This window comes from Globicephala melas, chromosome 6 (genome assembly GCF_963455315.2).
Source record: "Globicephala melas chromosome 6, mGloMel1.2, whole genome shotgun sequence".
In the NCBI taxonomy this organism is placed as follows: Eukaryota; Metazoa; Chordata; class Mammalia; order Artiodactyla; family Delphinidae; genus Globicephala; species Globicephala melas.
The window spans coordinates 10375842-10398372 of NC_083319.1; the positions used below are offsets into that span (position 1 = coordinate 10375842).

A 22531-nucleotide genomic window follows, 5' to 3' on the forward strand; every position below is an offset into this window, starting at 1 on the left:
TTCCCTTGTCTTGAATTGCTATCTCTGATACATGTGCACTGCCTTGAAAGCCCCATTTGGCTAACAGGTATCAATGTGACAAGCCAGAAAAAGAAAAAGAAAAGCTTATTACTTCTCCTCTTCTCGTTAACACACACATCATTAATACCCTCTATGTTTTTTTCATGGGTAGAGTGATTCAGTCTACACATTCATATATTCATTCATTCAACAAATATTTGTTCTAAATGCCAGCCATTTTACTCTTCAGTGAGGATGCAGAGATAGTAGAAGAATCCCTGCTCTTTAGGAGAACATAGATGCATAAATAAGAAAAAGAGCAGTGTGGTAAGTTATATGCAGAAATATCAGCCAAGTTCTGTAAGAACACAGAGGAGAATCACTTGGATTCTCCTAGAGATCCAAATGATTCTCCTAAAGAAATCAAGGAAAGCCTTTCATGAGTAAGAAAATGGAGCTCAGACAGATTTGGTTGCATAGCTGGTTCGTGGTTGTGTTGGCATTAAAACCAGATCTCACTGCAAAGCCCGTCTTCCTTCCAACAAACTGTCATGAAGAGGCACCCCGTTTTTGTTGTTTTGGAAGCTCTAGGTGTCTATATTTGGCAAAGTCCTGAGTCAGGGACCACAGCTGCCCCTTTTTTCTCTCCCCATTTCAAAATGCCACCAATTTCTGATTTGATCAAAGAGTAATGGAAGAGAAGTAAGGAAACCTGAGTTCTCTGAAAACCAGCTTTGCCACCATTTAACTAGGTGATCATGGGCACCTTATTCCTCTTTTCTAGGTATCTATTCCCCGTTTGTAAAAGTGAGGAGATTGAAATAAATCTCTCTAAGCTTCTGATTTTTTATAAATAATATGTCGTGGTTTCCTTCTCCTTTTTAGCATATGTAGCATTTCCATACGATTGTAGGTTCCCAAGGGCCTTGGGAAATCTTGATACACTATGGCTTAGGCAGAGGAGTAGATGGTAGTCAGGAGTGAGGGCTCTTGACTGCCTGGGTTTGAATCTCAGCTCTATAATTTACATGCTGTTTAATCTTGCATGTAAGATGAACTTCATTGAGCCTTAGTTTTGTAATTTGTAAAATAGAAATAATAATAAAGGACTCACAGAGCTGATGGGAAGATGCAGTGAGCTTATGTGTCTAAACCACTGTGCCCAGTGTCTGGCACGTGGTACTCAATAAATGTAGCTAATGATACTAATGGCTGTTTTACTAGTACTAATTTGAAGTCCTGAAGCAGTTTGAGAAGTCAGAATATCACAGTAGCTTCTTTTATTAATGATTCCCCTGTAAAGGCACAAAGGAACCAATATCCATGTATAGAATATGGAAGTTTAGTCATTTTTTTTCCCCTTAGATGTTCAATTAAGGGTTGATAGCGGGTGGAGCACTGTTTACTGCTAAACTTTACTGAGGACCCAGAAACATAGAGTGGATTATTCACTCTTTTCCTTGCTGTGTTCCCAGTGCTCAGGACAGGCTATAGCACAGTGTAGGCACTTTACAAATGTTTTTTGAATGAATAAATGATATCACACTTTATATTTAAGAACTGGGGGGAATAATAGCACTTGGCACATTGAGTCTTTTGGCTTTCAGAGCTTAGGCTGTGACATTTGCTGAGTTTGTTTGGAGGAGATTTGGGGGCATCCTGTGACAATCAAAGCAGGATTCTTCTGATGCCACTGTTTGGCTTTCTGCTTTGATCAATAGACTTATTATTTGCCCTTGAAACCTCTGTGGTGCTAGGGATTCACAGACATTCCTCAGGATGATTTACACGGCAGTAAATAATCTGTGCTGTCCATTGCTTGCTTCATCAGTGTCTGCCCTGCTCATAAAATCCCGGAGGCTCAGTGGCCCCGAGGCTGGAGCACGGTGGACATGTTCACTCCAGTTACAGATGTTTGCACATAGAACATGTTGCTCACTTTCATTGTTGCTTTGTTGCTCTAATATGCATCCACAATTTGTCTTTAAGGGTTGACCTAACTATACATGTTATTTTCCATCTGACTTTATTATAGTTACTACCATTTATTTTTTTACCTCTGTTATATGCTAGGCACTACATATATTATCTCATCAAAACTTCAAAACCCCCTCTAGGTGACTGTACCCTTTCTGTAGAATTGGAATCTGAAGGGAACGAAGCGTATTCTCTGAAATCATGTAGTCCATGAGCAATGGGGCTTAGGTTGAACTTTTTGTCCCTTTGGACACAAAGCCCTTAGCTACTACACCATGATATTTTCCTCATCTAAAGGGCTTTCTTCTCCTTCTACAAGTGTTTTGTGTTGAAGTTGGTAACCTTTTGCAAAGATTGGTAAGTTTCCCATACCATTCAGAGATGAATTTTAAGTTTCTTAACAGCATTGCAAATACATGAAATTTATAGTGACAAACATAGACAGATTACTTTCTTGTTATCCATCCATTTAGTAAATTTACAGGTCCCATTAATTTAAATCTGTCCTTGTTACCTATTTTATATAATAAATATCTCTTAGTCATGACAGACTGAGTATAGATCACCTGAAGTAGGCTCTCTCTCAATAAGCAGAGTTGCAGCTAAAGATTTGTGAATTAATTGGGAAAATTGCAAATCAGGTAGTCAGTGAAATAATTCATTGTCACATCCAATCAATAAACTTTGTAAATCAACTCATTTAATTCAAAAAATGATCTATATAGATCAAGCAACCAATTAAACAATTAGCATACACTTTGCAATTAATTAATTTAAGCATCAATCATATAATTAAAACTCCAGATTTAAGCCACAGAATTTAGAATCCTACCTCCTTGTGAACTATTAGGTTCATGCTTCTGAATGCTAGCAGATTTGCATTTTCACAATTCAACTTTGGTGCAGGGTATTTTAAAGTGTTTAAGTTGATTTCAGTTTTAAATTTTCTTTATGTTAGTTTAGTTTCCCACCCTTTTTCAGCAAATTGACTTTTTATTTCCCCCAAAGGAGAAGGAGTGTTCATTCTAAATTGGGCAAAGCTGGAATCTGGGAGTACTGACTGGACGTTCTGGGGAAGTGAGACAAGTCCAGAAGTACTTGAGAAGGCTAGGTATCTGCGTCAGGATGAATTGCATCATTTGCTTTTACTCTGTTAAGTGTCCTTGGTGTTTGGAATCAGATCCTGCCAAGTGAACCTGATATTCTTCAGAGAAAGGAGAACTGTAAAGATTGTCTTGGTTACCTTGAGTTCTTCTGATCTAGAGCATAGATATTTTCTTAATCCTGAACATAAATCAAAGACCTCTGATTCCCTCCAAATAATTTTTTCCTCCTTTATAGTTTTGTCTCTCTTTTATGATATTTATTTTATTATTATTATATTATTTACATTTATAAATATTATAGCTAATGTAGTGCTTACTTTTTCCCCCTGCTATACTCTAAGCTTTTCCCCCTGCTATACTCTAAGCTTCCTTTGAGGGCTGATACTCAATCTCATCTTTGATCAAAGGAGTTACGTTCTGGGTCTTATCTATTAACAGGTGCTCAGTAAATATTTGTTGAAAGGATAGAGCAGTATAAATGTTCTCCTTTCACATTGTTTTTCTCCCCCTTTGCGGTGCCATGTGTTTTCTCTTTATCAAATGAAGTAGGGTTTGGGAGATCTAACTGTATCACCAGGCTTTGGGGTAAAAAACAGTAGTGTCCCAGTTTGCTGTACACCATAGCTTCTGGTCTCTGCATCCCTCCCTCACCTTGGTGTTCACTTACCTTTTTGGTTTTTCTTACAGTGATAATGTCAGTGCCTACTGCCTGCATATTGCCGAGGATGATGGGGAGGTTGACACAGATTTCCCCCCACTGGATTCCAACGAGCCCATTCATAAGTTTGGCTTCAGTACTTTGGCCTTGGTTGAAAAGTATTCATCTCCTGGTCTGACATCCAAAGAGTCGCTCTTTGTTCGAATGTAAGTATTGACTCTGTTATTTATCTCAGTATCTCACCTCTACCTTCTAGTACTTTGGATTTGATTTTGGCTTTGTTCATCAAATGAATGATATTTGGTATCTGGAGAGTCAACATGTAGTGATTACTTTCAGAGAGATGTTGGGGACAACATTTGCATTGTATTCTGTGCCTCTGCACCTGGATTAAATGCAGACTGCTTTGCAGTAGCAAATTGTATTAGGTATATCTTGAATGTCATGTCTAGGAACCAGACCTCTGGAAATACTGGGGTACTTTGGGGCCTATGAAGGACAAATTTGGGGTTTCCCTCTTTCTCATTAAGGAATCCAAACTGAAAATGTGCATTGTAGCCACTTCTCTTTTGTGACTTAAAATGCTTCTTTTTCTCTCCAACTTTGTTCAAGTCAAATTTGATTTCTCTTAGTTGCCTTCCATTAGACTGAGCAGAGGTTCTTAATCTTCCCTGTGCCTTTGGTAGTCAGGTAAAGCCTACAGAAGCCCTTCTCAGAAAAGTGTTTGTAAATGCAGAGAGTAAAATTCACAGGAGTACGAAAGAATTCCATTATATTTAAATAGCTATCAAATTATTAAACAAATTTGTGATATAGTAATATGTACTGGCTTTATTAATACATTAAATGACAAGATCCAGAGGCAGGTCTAACAGTAACTCCTGACGTCTCTTGTTTCAAAGTAGTGGTAAGTGTAAATGATATTTGAGAAATCTGCAACAATTGTAATGTGCTATGATGGTATCTGTGGTTTCTGTTCATGACAGAGTCACCAGTACTGCTCATATGACTGTGGTTTGTTGACTGCATTCATAATTCAAGGAGATGCTAAATATCAGTTAGAAGTTAGTTAAAATAAAAATGTAGTTTTTGTCCATTCACATCTGTAGAGCACCTGAGTCTTACACATATGTCCTGGTTGTTAGGGGAAAACCTGCAGCGTTTTCTCAGCTTAAGGTCTTCTAACAGAGGCCGTGACAGTCCCACTCCTGGCCATCTCCTGGGAGCAATAGCGATCCCTTTGGCACCCCCTGCTGTTAGTAACCAGCAAATTCACTGTCCAGAAGAGCGATTGCTTTAGAGGACTTTCCCCCATCTTTTAAAAACATATTGCCTTTGTTTCAGGTTTTTACTAAAAATAGGATTATGTTACCTATGATATATGAGTATTTTGGGTGTTTCTACCCTTGACCAAAGAAAGAAATCTGTGTGCCTGGGAGTGAGCCGGGGGTGGCTCCTCAAGCTTTATTACTGTCATTTCATCCCTACCCTGAAATCATGTTTGGTGTATATAACATCACATATTTTCCTTCTTTTTACATTTCAGAGGCACTAAAACAACAACTTTAAAGAATATTAAAGTAATTTAAAAGTTTTCCAATGATTCCTCCATCCCAGTATAATTATTTTCATTTCTGTATAATCATTTCCACATGTATATATATTACAGTTTCAGTTCTAGCGTACATATTGTGTTATTTTTACTTAACATTATATTACAAGTATTTTGATATCTGTTCTTAATTCCTACAATCTGCATTTATTATGTAACGTCTCAGACCTTAGGTAAAAACCTGCAGCTGCTTTTCTAACAAACTGTTGATCAGCAAAAATAAAGGGGCTACAGAAACCCTCATGTTTATGCTGTTCCTTTCTGGACTTCACGCAAAGACAGTTCTGCGTAAATGTACAGTTGACTCTGATTTGGAAATCTGAAAATCAGTTCATCCTTGTTATAAAAAATTTTTACAATTGTAATTATATTGATGTTCATATTATATAAAATAACTCATTTAATAAAGTAGTACTTGAAATTTTCAAAAAAATCTAGACAGAGACAGCCCCTGTTTTCATGGAGCTTACTGTCTAGTGGGGGGAGAGTTGTCAAACAGATCATTCAACTGTGATGAGCAATACAACAGAAAAATGTTTGGGGTGATATGGATGCCTGTCAAGGGTGTTGAGATTCTTTCCTTGTTTTGGTTTTAACAAGTGATTCTATAATGATAGTCCTTATCTATATCCCTTTTATTTCTGGTGAATAACTTCCTTAGGATAATTCCCTGTGAATAGGATTATCGATCAGGGTAGAAACATCTTCAGATTCTCGCTTTGTATTGACATATATAGCCTTCTGAAGAGGTATCTATTACAGTGCTACAAATAAAATTCATAAAACCATCTTTTCGGTCTTACCATTACAAGGTGTCATTAGAAGTTTTTTCTTTTTACTTTAAAAGATGTATATAGGGACTTCCCTGGTGGCGCAGTGGTTGAGAGTCTGCCTGCCGACGCAGGGGACACGGGTTCGTGGCCCGGTCCGGGAGGATCCCACATGCCGTGGAGCGGCTGGGCCGGTGAGCCATGGCCGCTGGGCCTGCGCATCCGGAGTCTGTGCTCCGCAACAGGAGGGGCCACAGCAGTGGGAGGCCCGCGTACTGCGAAAAAAAAAAAAAAAAGAAAAAAAGATGTATATAATGAAATGTCAGTACTTTCTGCTTGAAATTCTATTGTTTATTAATAAATCACTAGAAGAATTGTTCTCATTAGCACATAATTTTTACTACATAAATATTAACATATGATCATAGCAGTCTTTTGATCTGAAAGTCCTTTTTCAAACAAGAGCTTTAAAATCAGTGATTTTCAGTAGAATGAGGTTGGGGGTGGTTTGCGCATACCTTCCTAGGAGAAGCATCTAAGGCTACACAGTGTCTCACTGTGAACCCTACCTTCCAGAGAATGGGAAGAGAGAATGGGAAAACAACTGCTTTAAACCTGATACTTTTTTTTTCCTGAATTACTCCCATCCCTGCACTCTCACTCCCAAACACACACACCACAGTCAGTCCGGTTTTTATTCTGAAGTCCAGGAGTTTATTCAACATGTCTGGAGTGTTTCTGAAAACACAAGGTCAAGCAAAATCTTTATATGTGAGCATTTAGAACAAATGTCAATACATTTTCTCTTTCTTCTTTTTCTCAGTTGTCTGATGAAATAGTACAAATTACTGACCGTTTGCCCTGTGTATGTTTTTTTTGTTCAACAACCTCCCATTCACCTTTCTGGTCTAAATTCCAAGTTAGAAAAATGTCTCCTGCAAATGCAGGACAGAGCAGACCTTTAGGAGTCTCCAGGGACATATCCAAAGTTTCAGAGAGTGAAGTGCCAGCAAAAGAAGTGAAACCATTGCTCCTTCTCTTCATTCCCTCCCTTTCCTCTTTGCATCTCTCTCCCAGTGCAGAATGGGCAGGAAGTGGCTGCATAGACACTGCACTGAACCAGGAAGAAGGAGCTATGTTTGACAATGGAAAGTGAATTAGTATTTACTAAGGGCCAACTATGTATATGTTATTTCATTTAATCTGAAAATAGCCCAGTTTTTATTATGACCATTTTAGAGACATGAAAACTGAGGCTGGGAAGTACTGCTCTCAGGCCTGGACTTGACCCCATGCCTAACTTCAAAGTCCATTTTTTTTCCAACACCCTGCTGATGGTTGGGATGTGGGTAGGGGAATCAAGTATTGGTCTAGTCATTCAAGTGAATCCCACCGTCTTAAGGCCAAAGTTCAAGAGCATGGTGACCCCTGGAGCCAGACTTCTTGGGTACCGATTCTGACCTTGCCCTTACTAGTGTGTGTGAAATCTCAGATGAATTACTTGACTTTTCTACAGCTCAGTTAAATGAGGGTAGTAATAATACGTCTCTCATAGAGCTGTTGTGAGGATTGGATGTGTTAATATGTGCAAAGCACTTAGAACAGTGCCTAGCCTAAATAAGCATTATCTGAATAAGTGTTTGCTGCAATTGTTGTTATTATTAATAAAAATCCTCTGAGGGCAAGAACTGGATCATTAGTGCCCCACAGCACCCAGCATAGCTCCATTACTATGGTGGTAATGGAGTAAATAGAGGGATTGAGTAAAGGCTGAATTGGAATAACTTTTGCTGAACACGGACAGGGGTGGACATTGGAGATCTGCAGACATCCTCTGTGGCAGACATCCTTTAAGACAGGGGTCCCCAACCCCCGGGCTGCGGACTGGTACCTGTCGGCGGCCTGTTAGGAACCAGGTTGCACAGCAGGAGGTGAGCAGCAGGTGAGTGAGTGAGCGAAGCTTCATCTGCCGCTGCCCATCGCTCACATTACCGCCTGAACCATTTGCATTACTGCCTAACCCATCCCTGCGCCTAGCACAGGGCTTCCTAGAGAAGGAATGAACGAATGAATCTTCAGGTGTCTGCGGGCTGCTCGGGGAGAAGGAGGCCCTTGGGCAAGCTTTCTGTCCCACCTTGCTTTCTGAGCCCACTTAACCTCTTCTACAGCCCTGTTTCTGCCTTTTGAATAACCATGAAGCCCCAGGTTGCCTTCTGTTTTTCAGAGGCCCTCATACCGTTCAACCAGGAGTCTCCAATATACCATCTTTCCCTACTCCAAATGAGGCAGCACAGCCTTTGAACTTAGGCTAACCTGGGTTCAAGTTTCAGCTTCACTAGTGACTTGCTCCATGACTGTGGTCTCAGTTTCTTCATCTGTAAAGTGAGGATGGTAATTACTACCTCATGGATTTGTTGTGAGGAATGTTCTTAAATGTAAGGAATGTACAGACCTCTTTTAAAGGAAAATTAATTCTCCTGGAACTTCAGTGTTTGCCCAAATTTGTTTTATTATAATGTTACTTAAACACATACAAATGTAAAATTCTAGCTATAAATTCCATGTCTTTATGCAATCCAAAAAAATTACAAATTAAATGCAAATAAAACTATAACATTAATAAAATAAAAATTAACAACTTTAATGCAACAGATGATATTTTGCTGAAATTAAATCATTGATGTGGGGTTTAATGGATGTTAATTGTTTTACTTGTCAACTTGAATCTTCTGATTTTCATATGAAACATCAGACTATCATATTATTTGTCCTTTTAAACAATGAATGTATCTTTAGGTACTAGTCCATTATTTTAATGGGCCAATTGATTTATAGTGCACCCCCCCCAAATTTTAAATTTTTTTTAATTGGAAAAATAAAGAACATTTCTGCTAGGATGACCAGTTTATGCCAGTCCTACCCAGGATTTTCCCTTTTTTATTTTTTTTAGTTTTTTGGCCATGCTGTGTAGCTTGCAGGGTCTTAGTTCCCCAGCCAGGTATTAAACCCGGGCCACAGTAGTGAAAGCCCGGAATCCTAACCACTAAGCCCGGAATCCCTTCCCCACCAGGGAACTGACTTTTAAAATAGAAAGTCCTAAGTCCAAGAGCACCCCACTCAGTCCCGGGTGAACCAGGATGATGGGTCACCTTACTTTCTGCTGTTGTCAATTGGTTCTGTTCATAGATGGGCTCTCTGCCTCATTTGTCCTGTGCACAGTGTGACTTGCATACTGCAGGGGATGAATTCTTCAGAGATCAGCAAGTCTGTTCCGTAAAGAGTCTTTTTTACACTTCTCCTGTCACTTTTCCTTTTTCAACAAACTGTTTTGGCATATAGCTTGCACTGATGCCGTTTGGCCTTTCTAAGTCAATTACTGATGTTAAATAACCAGCTGCTAGGATACTCAACCCCCCAAATCTCACCAGCTTATCCCACATGTTGGCAAACTTTTTCTATAAAGGACAAGATAGTTAATATTTTAGGCTTGCAGGCCATACAGTCTCTGTGGGTCAACTCCGCCATCATATTGCGAAAGTAGCCATAGAAAATACGTAAATGAATGGACATGGGCTAGATTGGTTGACCCTGGCTTTATTATATGTTTATTTCTTGTTCACATCTGTCTAATGAAGGTCAGGTGGCTCTCCTGGGTATTTCTCCTCCAAGCAGTGACTCAGGGCTCCCCCAGCTGGATGGAGAATGAGGAACATGGAAGACTGGGAATGGTCTATATCCATATCTATCTATCTGTTGCTTATATAAGTCACTATATACATCTATTTATATATCTGTATAAAATTTTGCTTTTCAGTGCAAATCATATGTACATGATTTTCATTGGACTAAAAGCAAAATTTTTAAATTCTGAAACTCAAGAGAGCCTGTGAATGCATCTTTTGACCCTAGGGGGTCCATGAACCTCAGGTAGGAAATGCTGCTATGAGAAAATTAGTTCAGACCCTAGTGTGTAGGAAGTGTTATGTAGTTGCTATTTGTTATTTTTATCAGAGATTTATCAGCCTGAATAATTTACACTAAGTTGTATATGGGGTTTAACTTTTCTTTGGGTTATTTTTTATTGCACAATTAATACATGTCCATTAGATTGGGTTGGCTCAAAAGTTCGTTAGGGTTTTTCCGTAAGATCTTATGGAAAACAGAATAGAAAAATTAGAAAATCTGTTTTTTCATATAAAAGAAAATTTCAAATTTCTCTTTGTTCCATCATGCAGAGATAATGACTTATTACATTGTATAATGATTTACATTTAAAAACAGGAGCTGGTTAACTTAAATGAATCCCTAATTGGAAAAGTGTTTTGTGGAAAAGAGTGTGGGGCTGGATACCTTTTGATATTCTTACTGAGTTGGGGCTAGGCTGGTTTTGCCCTCCCAGGCCCTTGGGCCCCAGGAAACCCCTGGAAATAGAGTTGTCGTTAGGGGAAGGAGAATGGATTACTCTAACAAAGTGCAAATTAGGAGCCTGTTAGTGGACGTGGCCTCCTTTAGCAGATCAGCAAGCGGACTTCTAAGGTATCCATTGTTCTTGATTGATTTTGGATAGAGCAAATGTGTGTATAAACAGGAGTCCCTAACTTGCTGACTGCTAGTAGCTACTCTGAGCCGAAGCGTTGAAGTTGTTTGGCTGTCAGCAGTGTGGGAGGGGAGAAGTAGGGGACAGAGGTATTAGGGTGGCCCCTAATACTAGTTAAGAGCTGGATCTCAGCTGGTTTTCAGCATCTGAAGAAGTGCTCCTTGCCAACAATGACCACGCCAAGGCCTTTAGACAGTAGGACAAGGGAAAATGAAAATGAGATCTTGCAGTGGACAGGAGAGGAACTTGCATTGTCCATCTCTTCCTATCCCCCAGCCTGGGCTAATTCAATCAGAATTTATGAAACTGAGTTGACTTTAAAAATGGCAGTGACAAAAGCAGCTGGGGTGGTGTCATTGCGTTACATGTGTTGACATTAGTGTTTCACACTGGGATCCTACTCTGGGGTGGGGAAGAAGGGCTTTAAGGGAAGAAAAGTCAAAAACAATAAAACGGACAGACTCTTCCTAGATCAGAAGTCAGTTAATTAAATTGCCCTCCTATATATGTGTTTTACTTAAAATGTTTAATATGTCAGGTGGATGTGGGAAAGGAGTCATTTTAACCAAGAGCTGCAGAGCAAATAGAATCCAGTTAGGATTTTGCTATTTGGGAGATGGACCACGGGGTAGACGTTGGAGGATCTTGTACCAGAAGCTGGGCTGCCTCAGTCAGTGTGGCCCAGAGAGCTCCCAGAGACTGCCGTGGCTTCTCTTGGCTCTGCATAAAGGGAAAGGTTAGCTGCTTTTTTAGGAGGCATGCCCTAGATTCGTTGCTCTTTCCTGTATGAGGGCCTTTCAAAAAAGAGTCTCAGTGGTTTTAGTATACATTCTTGATGAGATCTCCACAATACACCCTAAGTGACCAGACCGTTATGAAAAGATATCATTAGTTTGAAAACTCACATACTCTTAATGTGATATTGCCTTAATGGTCTTGAGAGGAGGTAGTGGGGGTGAGGGGAAGAAATGAGCGTTTTTGCACACTCAGTTTGGTGCCCCTAGTAGCCATTATCTCATTTATTCCTTATAAGCAATGTATCTTTATAATATATAAGCTAAGGATCAGAGACAGGTAGTTATTTACCCAAGGTCATACAGTTTGGTAAGGGGCAGAGCTAAAATAGGGCAAGTAATAAAATAAGATGCCTGTGCTCTTTGTAACCAGGCCTGACAACATGGCTATAAATTATCCTAGTTATTTATTGGTTGCTTGAGTCATAGAGGACCGACTGTGTGTTGTTTCTTTTCATTCTGTTGTATTAGCAAACATTTTCATTGTCTAGATTGTCCTCGTGTATGGAAGTGTAACATATGCAGCCTGTTTAATTTTGTATTTGTAAATGTGACTTGATTTCCTTTTTGGCAACAGCTACTGTCTAGAGAAAAGAAAAGATTTTTCTCTGTGTCTATTTAAAGTGACAGAAATATTGGAGTAAGTAATAAAGATGGAAAGCATTAATTACATACTTCTAAGAATTTAAAGGTCAGACAAGCTAAATATGTATGTTTTGCTCACTGGAATGTCTGTCTGTTGAGATTGTGCCAGGATAACTTTGTTCCTACAATAAAAGCACATATTTTAGATAGCCATCAACTTACTTTGGTATCCAAAAATTATACCAGATTGTTGCTTTGGTTGCTATATATCTTAAAAGTTTGGGACTCACATTTCTGAGGTTAATGTGATTTGTTTCATGATCCACCCCCTTTGGCCATGTTTAGTTACTATGTCTCATTTTGCTTTCCTCTGTTCTCCCCTCAGCTTGTGTTGGAGTCTGTCAGCTGCTGCTATGTACCTGTCAGGCTAGTGACTTGTAATGTTTATTAATACAGCGTCAGTCTTGCTGTTGAAAAAACCGTGATGCTTCTCAGAAGGGTGCGATAGAATGAAGCTTTTGATTTCCAGATCCTGTCTGCACTGTGTGGTGAATACATTCTCAGATGTTATGCAGTTCACTGACCTGACAGTTGTGGAACCCCGCCTGGGACCCCATTTCAGCAGGACATATTTGAACAGAAACAGTTTGCAAAACTTTACACACTTAAACTCCTGCCAAGGCAAACTGTTAGCCACTTGAGTTTGTTATAAATACCCAGTGGCGGTGGTTGGAGGTAGCCCACGGTGTGTTTTATATTCTGAACTGAAAGTGAGTGTCTTTGCGGTTATATAGAGTAGTAAATAATTGAGTTTGATTAGGGAGAGGGACCTCATTATCCCCCACCTGTGCCCAGCTGGAAGGGGAGGGTCGAAATGAAGCCATTAGCTGTCTCTCTTACTGGCATCTCAAAGAGCTCAAATACATCTGTGTCTTATTTTCTTTTCTGGCACAATCAGTCGAGCAAGCTAAGCAGGCATGACCGGATTTGGCAAGTCCCAAGGACTCTGGCAAAGATAGACAAGGAGAAGGCGGAGGGCAGTCATTTTGGCTTCTCACTGCCCATTAGTCTAGTGAGTTATGTTTTTGGAAAATGTCTCTTTTGAAAAAGAGTACTTTGTCCAATGTCAAATATCACATACTCACACAATACGCTTTGATCTTTAAAAAAAAATTTTTGTCAGCGCAAGGGGAAACAAAATGTGGCATTCCCACTAGTGTAAACTCTCTTTATGGATAAAGAAATACCCGAAGGACTTCCTTTAAAGCAGGCATGCTGCAGTTATTATAAGGCTTTCTCTTGCTCATGTATTTTCATTTTCTACCTTGAAATGCTCAAAAATGAACATGCATGGAATTGGGACCAGAACAGGCTGGGAACCAAAGGAGTACGTCTTCATCACAGTTACGAACTGGTCAGGACTGGAGGAGGGAGTGCTACTCTTGGCAGCCTTTTCCCACTTTCACAAACTGATACTGTGGCTCAGGAAACCAGGACGTTTTCCAAGGGCTTTTAAAAAGCAGTCTTGTAGGTCATATGGTTAGTCTAAGAGCTGGGACATTTATAATCAAACTGAATTTGTTACAGTGGGAGTTGACCTTTTCCATAGATTGGGCAGTGGTTCCAATCTGGAAGATACGCTCTCTGGAAGTCTCTTCTTCCCCTTAGTCCCCCCAAACTCCCTTGGCCATAGGGAGGTTTAAAACACAGGCTTTGGTGTCTGGCTGACCTGGGTTCAAGTTCTGGTTCCTCCACTTCTTAGCTGCGTAATTCCAGGTATGTGTCTCAACCTTGCCAAACCTCAATTTCCTCCATTATAGAATGGAACTGATGATAACACCTACCTTTTCTGGGAGGATTAAATGAACAAAGTAAGTGCTCAGTAAATGTTGACTGAAGTCATTTTCTCATCATTATATATCACTTCTTTGTATGAAGAAAAGCTGATAGTTATTATATTATCTATTGCTTATTAAACATTTATTTTATGACAGGTATTATGTTAATTATTTTAGAAGTATTTAGCCCCGACAGCAATCTTATAGTCTAAGAATTAGCCTCATTTTGTAGATGAGAAAACTAGAAGTTAGAGAGATTATATCATTTACCCAAGGAAGGCAGAGCTGGGACTCCAAAGCAGGCTCTATTCTAGAACTTGCTGTGCTCTGCTGCCTTCTGGTGTTGCCACCATTTTTTCAGTATGATACAGAGCTAAATGACAGCTATGTTTTGAGGCCTCCCCACTAAGAAGCTTCTCTGATCCCCCTCACCCCTACCGGCTGGGTTCAGTGCCCCTATGTTTTGGCAGCACTCTGAGCTTGCCTTCATCTTTGTGCTTATCATGCAGAGCTGTAATTCTTTGTTTGCTTCTTTGTCTTTCTCTCCCACTGGACTGTGCTATTTGGATTAAGGACCGTATTGTTGATTTCTGAATCCAAAATAGGATCTTTAATAGATGAGTGACCTCAGGTAAATTCCCTAATATTTCCAGCCTCAGTTTTTGCAAAATGGATATAACTTATTAGTGCCTATTTTAGGGTAGAATGAGTTAATGCAGATTTAAAAGGCTTAACACAGCACTTGGCACATACTAAGTGCTCAGTAGGTAGTAGATGCTACTATTATTGTTGTAATTGTTGAATAATAACATCTTGTACTCTGCAGAAGCAGACACTTAATAAATCTCACTGGATTTCTCTGCATTATCACCATGATTTTTTTTTTTTTTTTTTGCGGTACGCGGGCCTCTCACTGTTGTGGCCTGTCCCGCTGCGGAGCACAGGCTCCGGACGCGCAGGCTCAGCGGCCATGGCTCATGGGCCCAGCTGCTCTGCAGCATGTGGGATCCTCCCAGACCGGGGCACGAACCCGTGTCCCCTGCATCGGCAGGCGGAGTCTCAACCACTGTGCCACCAGGGAAGCCCACCATGATTTTTGACTTCCACCATCCCCACCCAAAGCTGAGTTAAGCCGCGGTGGAACGTACCTACTTCTCTGGTTTACTCTCTCAAAAAGGAAAACCTTAAAACCGGAGCCCAGGGTGCCCTGCTTTGAGCTTCAGGGGGGTTTTGATGCCTGGGCCAGGGGCTGCTTACTGATAGTGTCCCAGTGCTGCCACCATGCCCAGCCAATTGCACATTTTCATGGCCCTGTGTTATCAATTATGAGCAATGAAGGTTGAGATCCATTCCCCCAAATAAGCAGTATCTCCTGGGGGTTTGGGGGAAATGGGCTGAATGGGGCCTCTTCTCTTGGGGTGATGACTTGGGACAGGGGCACACGAGAGAAGGAACATCGTAAACCCCTTTTACTGTTTGCCAGCCTTAGTTCCAGGTGCTTGGCATTCATTGTCTATTTTATCCTCCTGGCAATTCTGTAGGGACATGGCCTCCTCATTTCGTGCACACAGCTGAGGTTCCCACATGTTAAGACAACATTTTGGTTAGTCATGGAGCCAGGATTTGAACCGAAAGGTATTTAACTCCCAACCCATGTGTCTTCCTCTCCAATATGTTGCCTTCCAACTTGGGTTCTGATTCCAGCTCTGCCCCTATAAATAGAATCTAAGCTGCTCAGATAAAGACCTGTGCCCCTACTTCTCTCTTTGTCCACCGCCACCTCTAGTTCAGTGCTTAGTGCAGAAATGCTCATTGTGTTAGGTTAATGCTGGTACAAAAACTTCCCTCTGGTAACTGAGTGGCTTTGCACTGGGACAGAGCTGAATTCCTCAAGTGAGTAATCTCTTTTTAAAATACCCATACGTTTTTCAGTGTTTACGAGACTTGACAGGACCTAACTTGGAACTGACTGAAGCACTCCTGCCAGCATTCAGTCAGCTCCCTGAGGTGGCGCTTCATCCTGGACCCAGCACGGGCAACCCAAGGAGCTGCGGAAGGGCAGCTGCTTCTTCCAGTGCCCCTAGAATGCCCTGCACTGGCAGAAAAGAAGCTGTCTGTCCACGAGGGGAGCTAGGGGAGGAGCAGTTTCCTAGCTGAGAGTGGGTCTGCAGCCCACCGGTCTGTCCATCCATCTGCCTGTCTGTCCAAGGGCTGGTCATCCCCGGCGCAGGTCACAACCCAGAGACTGAAATGCAGTGCCATAAAGAAGGGAAGCAGGGCTAGCACCCTCCCCGCCTGCTGCCCCGGGTCCCCCAAGATCATCGTCTCCTCAGTCTCAGACCCAGTGCCTTACAGGATGTATTTCCGTAGACATTGTAGAAAGCCCATAAAAAATCCTGGATATGAAGAAATGAGGCATAAAACCCAGACTCTTTGGAAGTCAAGCTGAAAATTGTGGTAGCAGGTCTCCATAGCCATTTATTAAATGGGAGCACAACTTAACAGTTGCACCTACATGGATTCTGAGAACCACTTAGATCCTGTACTCTTGTGTTTTAGAAACATTAAGTGCTGTAGACTTGGGACAAGATCCAAGGTTGGCGTTCGTCTGGAGGGAGAGGAGTGAGTGGAGTGCGAGGCTGACCTGAGCAAACTTTCATTAAGTCTGGCTGAGGGCGCAGGACGTGGGTCACAACCTCTTTCTCCTTTAAATGTGCACGTTTTCACCGAAACGGAGCCCCAGAGTGAGATCCCGCACACCCGCGAAGGCACATTCCGAGTGCCGAGCATGCCCCTTCCCTTCACTGTTGTTTTCATTTTCCTCTCATGAACCTTGCTACCCTGGCTTCAGCACAGAGGCTGTAAAGGAAGATGGAGAGCCGAGTTACCTCAGAATGATCACTATCGTTAACATTCATGGGTGGTTCACTTATCATTCCTGCCTGCACAGACATGGCAGCCGCTCGGAAGCGTCCGCAGGTGTAGCATGGTGATACATATTACATTGTGCCACAATGGATTTATGTATTCTGTAACAAAAGAAAAGTGTAATGAAAAAGTACAGAAGGTAATCCTTTATTCCTCCACCACACAGTTTATCAGCAATGCCTGTGGATGAGAAGTGCCAGGGGTTTCCTCCACATGCTTTAACCTTGTCACCCAGGTATGTTTGGGTAAAATGACAGAAAAATACAGACTAGGGATTTTCCTCTGTTCAAAAATCTTTTCAAAGGACACTTTTAATTATGGAAGTTAGTCCAAGCACAAGGCTTCCTTTCGAGCTTTTAGTCTGCCTTCGCTGAAAAGATAAATGTATTGGTTGGAAATAACACTATCAGCCAGCAGCAGATTAGGAGAGAATGTAAGCAGTTTACAAGCAGACTCAAATCTAAAATAGTTCAGGTGGAACCCGGACAGATGGAAGTTTGGGAGATCTAGCCCAATACTAGCTTGCGAGTACCCAAGAACTGGTGTTCCTTTTAGGTCCTACTCATCCATCGCCCAGCATATTGTCACAGATGGAGCGCATACTGACTTCCGAGGAGAAAGCAGGGGAAGGCAAGTCTGTACGCGAATGATTGGCATTTGTTCCAAACACACACTGGCCTAGTGCCAGAGCAAATACCCGCAAGTTTATAAATGCACAAGGCACTTTACATTTCAGAACTCTTGCCAGAGCATCACTTACTACCTCGCTCCCTAAATACAGTTTTAAAAAAAAGAGCTATTTCTTATTTTGCTTTGATCGGTAAAATAAACTTTTAAAGATTGTTCTGGGATGGGGTCCAGCTTCTGAGGTAAAGAACGGCCGGGGCTCAGGCATGATTCAGTAACAGAGTGTTCAGTAAAATTAGCTTGACAGTTCTCAGGCCTGCTGTTCGAGAGCAAAACTTGACCAAGTTAAAATGGATGATCGTGCTGGCTAGACCAGCATCGGCTTTTGCCTTTTAACAAATGGAATGTCAAGGATTAAACAGCAAGCCTTATGGAGAGGAGGGGGTGTGGAGATGTCTTTGTATTAGAGAAGCAAATTGGGTCCTTGGTTTTGAGATCAGCCCCCAGCCCCCTTGGAAAGCCAACCACCTGGTTGGGTCCAAACTAGGTTTAAGACCCCTTCCCAGCCTGTCCTACCATTGGGAAGCTTTTCCATGGCTTAGCTTGGGGCTTGGCTTTTCTTTCAGTTTTCTTGTCAGTATGAAGTTCTGCTGTGTTTTTTGGCTGTGTTCCGCTTTGAGATTCTTATGGGGAAATGGGAATGCAACCAAACTCCTTGTGGCAATTCCCATGTTCCATAGTTGGAAACTTGGGTCCCATTTGTTACATGAGCTGCTTGGAATTGGCCTGTTTTGTTTCAGTGCCCAAGCATAGTGAGTAGTATTTGTGATACCTCCTATTGCAGTTAACGGTCGTAGTGAAGTTATCCCTCACCCAGGGATGGGCTTCTTTTTTAAGGCTACTTGTTCCTTACCAGTTTTTTCTTATCTAGATGACCCCCCCCACCCCAAGTGTGATTGGCTAGAAGCTTATAAGTAGTGTTACTATTTTGTCGTAATTATTTACGCTTCAGCTAATATTTTGCTTGACCTTCTAAGACTAAGTAGATTAAAACATTACTACTGAAGTGTACACAGACTGTGTATTTTTTTTAATGCTTGTTTATTAATTTATTTGCTTGCCAGTTAGGGAGAGTCTTTGTTTTCCTTATTCTAAATTGCTTTGGGCTGTCATATCCACCCCCCATTTTCCCTCCAGGGCTCCATGAGCTTTAATATAATGGTAGTATCTGCCTGCAGTGACATCTACTGACACAAGCCAAGTTTATCGTTTGTTAGTCCTTGCTGCAGGATTTCGCTTGGGAACCAACACTAGGAAGCCATGGTACTAGTGACCCACACAGACCAATTGGATTCAATTTAAGATAAATAGAAACATCTTCCCTAATTCTGCCCTCTCTTTCACTTGGAACCGTTCATATTAGAATGCTTTTCTCGAGCCTGCTCTCGCTCTCTCTCTCTCTTTCGCGTTAGAAGTTTGTTTATTTAACCCTTTTTAAAATAATTGACACTTGATTGTACACTTACTCAAACTGAAACTCAGTGAGGACTGTATTAACATCCCTTTGGTTGAATATTGGTCTTGATTTAATGTTTGTCTTTTCCTACAGAAATGCTGCTCATGGATTCTCCCTTATTCAGGTGGACAACACAAAGGTCACCATGAAAGAAATCTTGCTAAAGGCAGTGAAGCGAAGAAAAGGATCCCAGAAAATTTCAGGTGGGACAGTTAAATCATACTCTGGCAACAGAAGCTTAACCCTTAGTTAAAAGTGCTGGGTGTGGGTGTTGGTGTGGGTGTGGGTATGGGTGGGTGTTTGATGGCTGGCTGGATTGGTTCAGATGTCATTGCTGGGTTCAATAGCAAGTGTACAGCAGAAGAGTGATTTTAAGCTGCCCCTGGGCCCAAGGAAGGGATTGGGTCAGACATATGTGAGAAGAATGTGTCCATGTCACTTATGGAAGCTTCATCATTAATTTGCAATAGATTAAGGCAAAGCTACTTGAGCTAACTATTAGTTGGCGTAAAGCTGTCTGGAAAACTGATTTAACCCTAAATTTGAAGCACTGCTTTTAATTTCATGTTTTCATGTAGTTTTCCATGGGGGAAATTTCTGGTTGCTAGTGTTTGGGGTATAGAATAATAGAAAACATTTTTTCATTTTTAGCAAAATGAGGGCAACTGTAAAAAAAAATTTTTTTTAAGATAAATCACTTGACACAAGTAGCTGTTAATCGCTAATTCCTCATTACTCAGTTTATACAGAAAATAAGCTTGTGGTATTAGCTGTAATATTTAAAGGATATGAGAAAAGAAAATATTCCCAATATTGAGAAATAATTATCTTGAGAAACAGCTCAAAGATTTATCACACCGTAGACAACTTTAGTATAAATCAACCTATCTATGACATGTCAGATATCTTAGCTTTGTAAGCAAATGAGACTTCTTAAACACCTTTGGTTTTATGTTTCGGAAAGGGAAAAAAAGCATGGCTCGGGTTGAGGAAAATAGTTCTGTGTTCCTTTTAAGGGGAGGAATATAATCTGTTCCAGATTTAATTAGCTATCTTCAGATGAAAGCTGAAGTTTTAATAAAAGTTAGAAGAGATAACACAGTGAAGGACATGGATGAGCTGTCTCAAGGCCATATTCCAAGGGAACGATAAGAGCTGTAAAAAATGGCAGAGGAGAGCAATTGAATGGAGCAATGAAAATCTGATTCTCATAAAAAAGAGAGAGAGAGAGAGATGCTGGTAGGGGCGGTTGTAGATGAGACCTGCTAGCGTCTGCAAGCAATTTGGATGCTTGCCAGGAGTCATTGTTCACCCTCGGCTGTGGCGGCTCCGTCCAGATGTGCCAACTGCACGTTTCGGCTTTTGCCAGCTGACTGCACCGTTTGATAACCAGCTCTCTGGATGCCCATCACTGGCCGCAGAGATAGAATTAAATGATGATGATCTTCCCACAAGTTGGGAGAGGAAACAATGCATATAAATCTTGATTTCATCTCAGCATGAGAAGTCTTTATCCATCATCACTCATAATGAACAAGTCGTTAGCTGGGATGAATGGTGTTCTGGTTTTTCCAAACACCTCTTTTGTTCATTTTTTGGGTGACTTTTATCCATTGCATGGGGGTCAAACCTCTTTGCATTTAAGGGATGATTGAAGAGGCATAGCCTTTACTTTCCCAGGGGAAAGTAGAAATTTAGGGTTCTAGGTGCCAATCTAATAGCATTTAAACAGTTTCAGATATTTAAAGGTGTTAAATAAGCATTCTTCTACCTTTAAGGATCCTGGTTTTTTTCGTCGTTTTTGTCCCTAAATTTTTTATATAATAGTGTATTTTGTGACATATTTATTATATTCTGAGATAGCTTTATTCTGAATTGCCCAAGAGGAGGTAGGACTTTTTTAACCTTCTTAATAGGAATTCTGCTGTCGCACATTTTTTAGATCATGAAAGCTCTGTGAACTCACTGGGATACAGCTGAACCAGTGTCTTTCCCTCCGTCTCCAGCCATCCCTGTCCAATTGCCTACCTATTTATCTGTGTCCATCTCCAGCAACCATGTTTATCATACACACATTTATTTATGTTCACCTTTGTGTACACATCCCTGCCATTTCCATCAGAGTCTTTGCCATATCATTGGCAAAGAGGACTCGTCTGAAAAACAGTCATCTGCATTATTTATTCCTTTTCATACTAGAGAAGTCAATTGAGATTGATGCATTTACATAAATTACTGTCCATTTTCTTGATCCAAAAAGCTTTTTAAAATAAGAAGCTCTTTCTATTGCTTTGTTAAGTCTGGTCTCATGAAATAGAGGGATTATCTCCAGTTTGGAAAAGATGTTTATTTAAGGTTAACTTGGTAAAGGCAGGGTATATTTTGTGTTTTGGAACTTTGTATTGTGGAGTGGACTTGTTTTGGAGGGTGATTAATGAAGGGGAAAATCGTCCTGTCATAGAAAGAAACACAAGTACATTTACTCAAAAAAAAAAGAAAAAAGTCTGTTAGTGCTCACAGTTGGCTGTGAAATACTTATTACTTACCCATTATGACACATGAACTTAGTCATGAACTTGGTGTCAGGAGATGCCAGGTTAGAGACACTCATCCTGCACTTCCTAAGCCTCTACCACAGTGACCCGCTCAGTCTTTGCAAGAAGGTGCCCGCCATGCCCCGGTGTCTGGCTTAGCCCTCTCTTCAAACAGCTTTCACCTGATTGAGTGCAGAACAGCACTTGTCTCTTTGCTACTATTATTTAATTTAAGTGAGAAGGGAGAAATAGCACTTGAGATTAGATAGCATGTGCCATGTGGGGTCAAGAGTTCTCACACTGCTTGTGCCTTAGAGGTTAGTTGTATTAGACCAGGATTTCAGAACTCCTTTCATAGGCTGACAGTGAACTCTAGCTGCTTACTCAACAAACCTTTAACATCTCTCATCTTTTTTTTCCCGAATGACCATACAACTCTCTTTAATAATAATAAATTGAGAACTTAAACTATTTCATTATTAAAGCAAGCTGTGGGCTTAATGACTGACCTAGTGTTTAAATACTCTGTTGCCCTTCCCCCGGCATTCCCTCACCAATTTTCATTTGTAGAAAATCAGAAGGTGATAGATATTTGAGCAAAAGAATTCTTCTTTGTTTAGGTAAATAGCTTTGTCAATGGAAACCTCTAGGGTTTTAAAATATTTTTGCTTTTTATGGATAGAATATCATTACAGATACTTGCATCTGATCTAAAATTTTGACTTGCATTATTTGTAATTATTTCATCAAGTCATAACTATTTATGAACACTGCAGGGTTTTTTCTATTAATATTCATGTACTGAACTTACAGTAATCTTTTCATAGTGTGTCCCAGTCAGTTCTCTGCTAAGGCCTTTTTTTTTTTTTTTTTTTTTTTTTGCGGTACACAGGCCTCTCACTGTTGTGGCCTCTCCCGTTGCGGAGCACAGGCTCCGGACGTGCAGGCTCAGCGGCCATGGCTTACGGGCCCAGCTGCTCCGCGGCATG

At 40.8% G+C, this 22531-nt stretch overlaps 1 protein-coding gene across 2 annotated transcripts in view; it reads left to right on the top strand.

Annotated features, from left to right (window-relative positions):
• The window catches only part of MAPKAP1 (MAPK associated protein 1), a 231140-nt gene that overhangs the window by 118024 nt on the left and 90585 nt on the right, over positions 1 to 22531 (top strand). For both annotated transcript variants that reach the window (XM_060300435.1, XM_060300436.1), the window contains exons 7-8: positions 3771 to 3947; positions 19102 to 19211. In XM_060300435.1, the coding sequence (XP_060156418.1) occupies positions 3771 to 3947; positions 19102 to 19211 (287 nt within the window). The remainder of the gene's footprint in view (positions 1 to 3770; positions 3948 to 19101; positions 19212 to 22531) is intronic.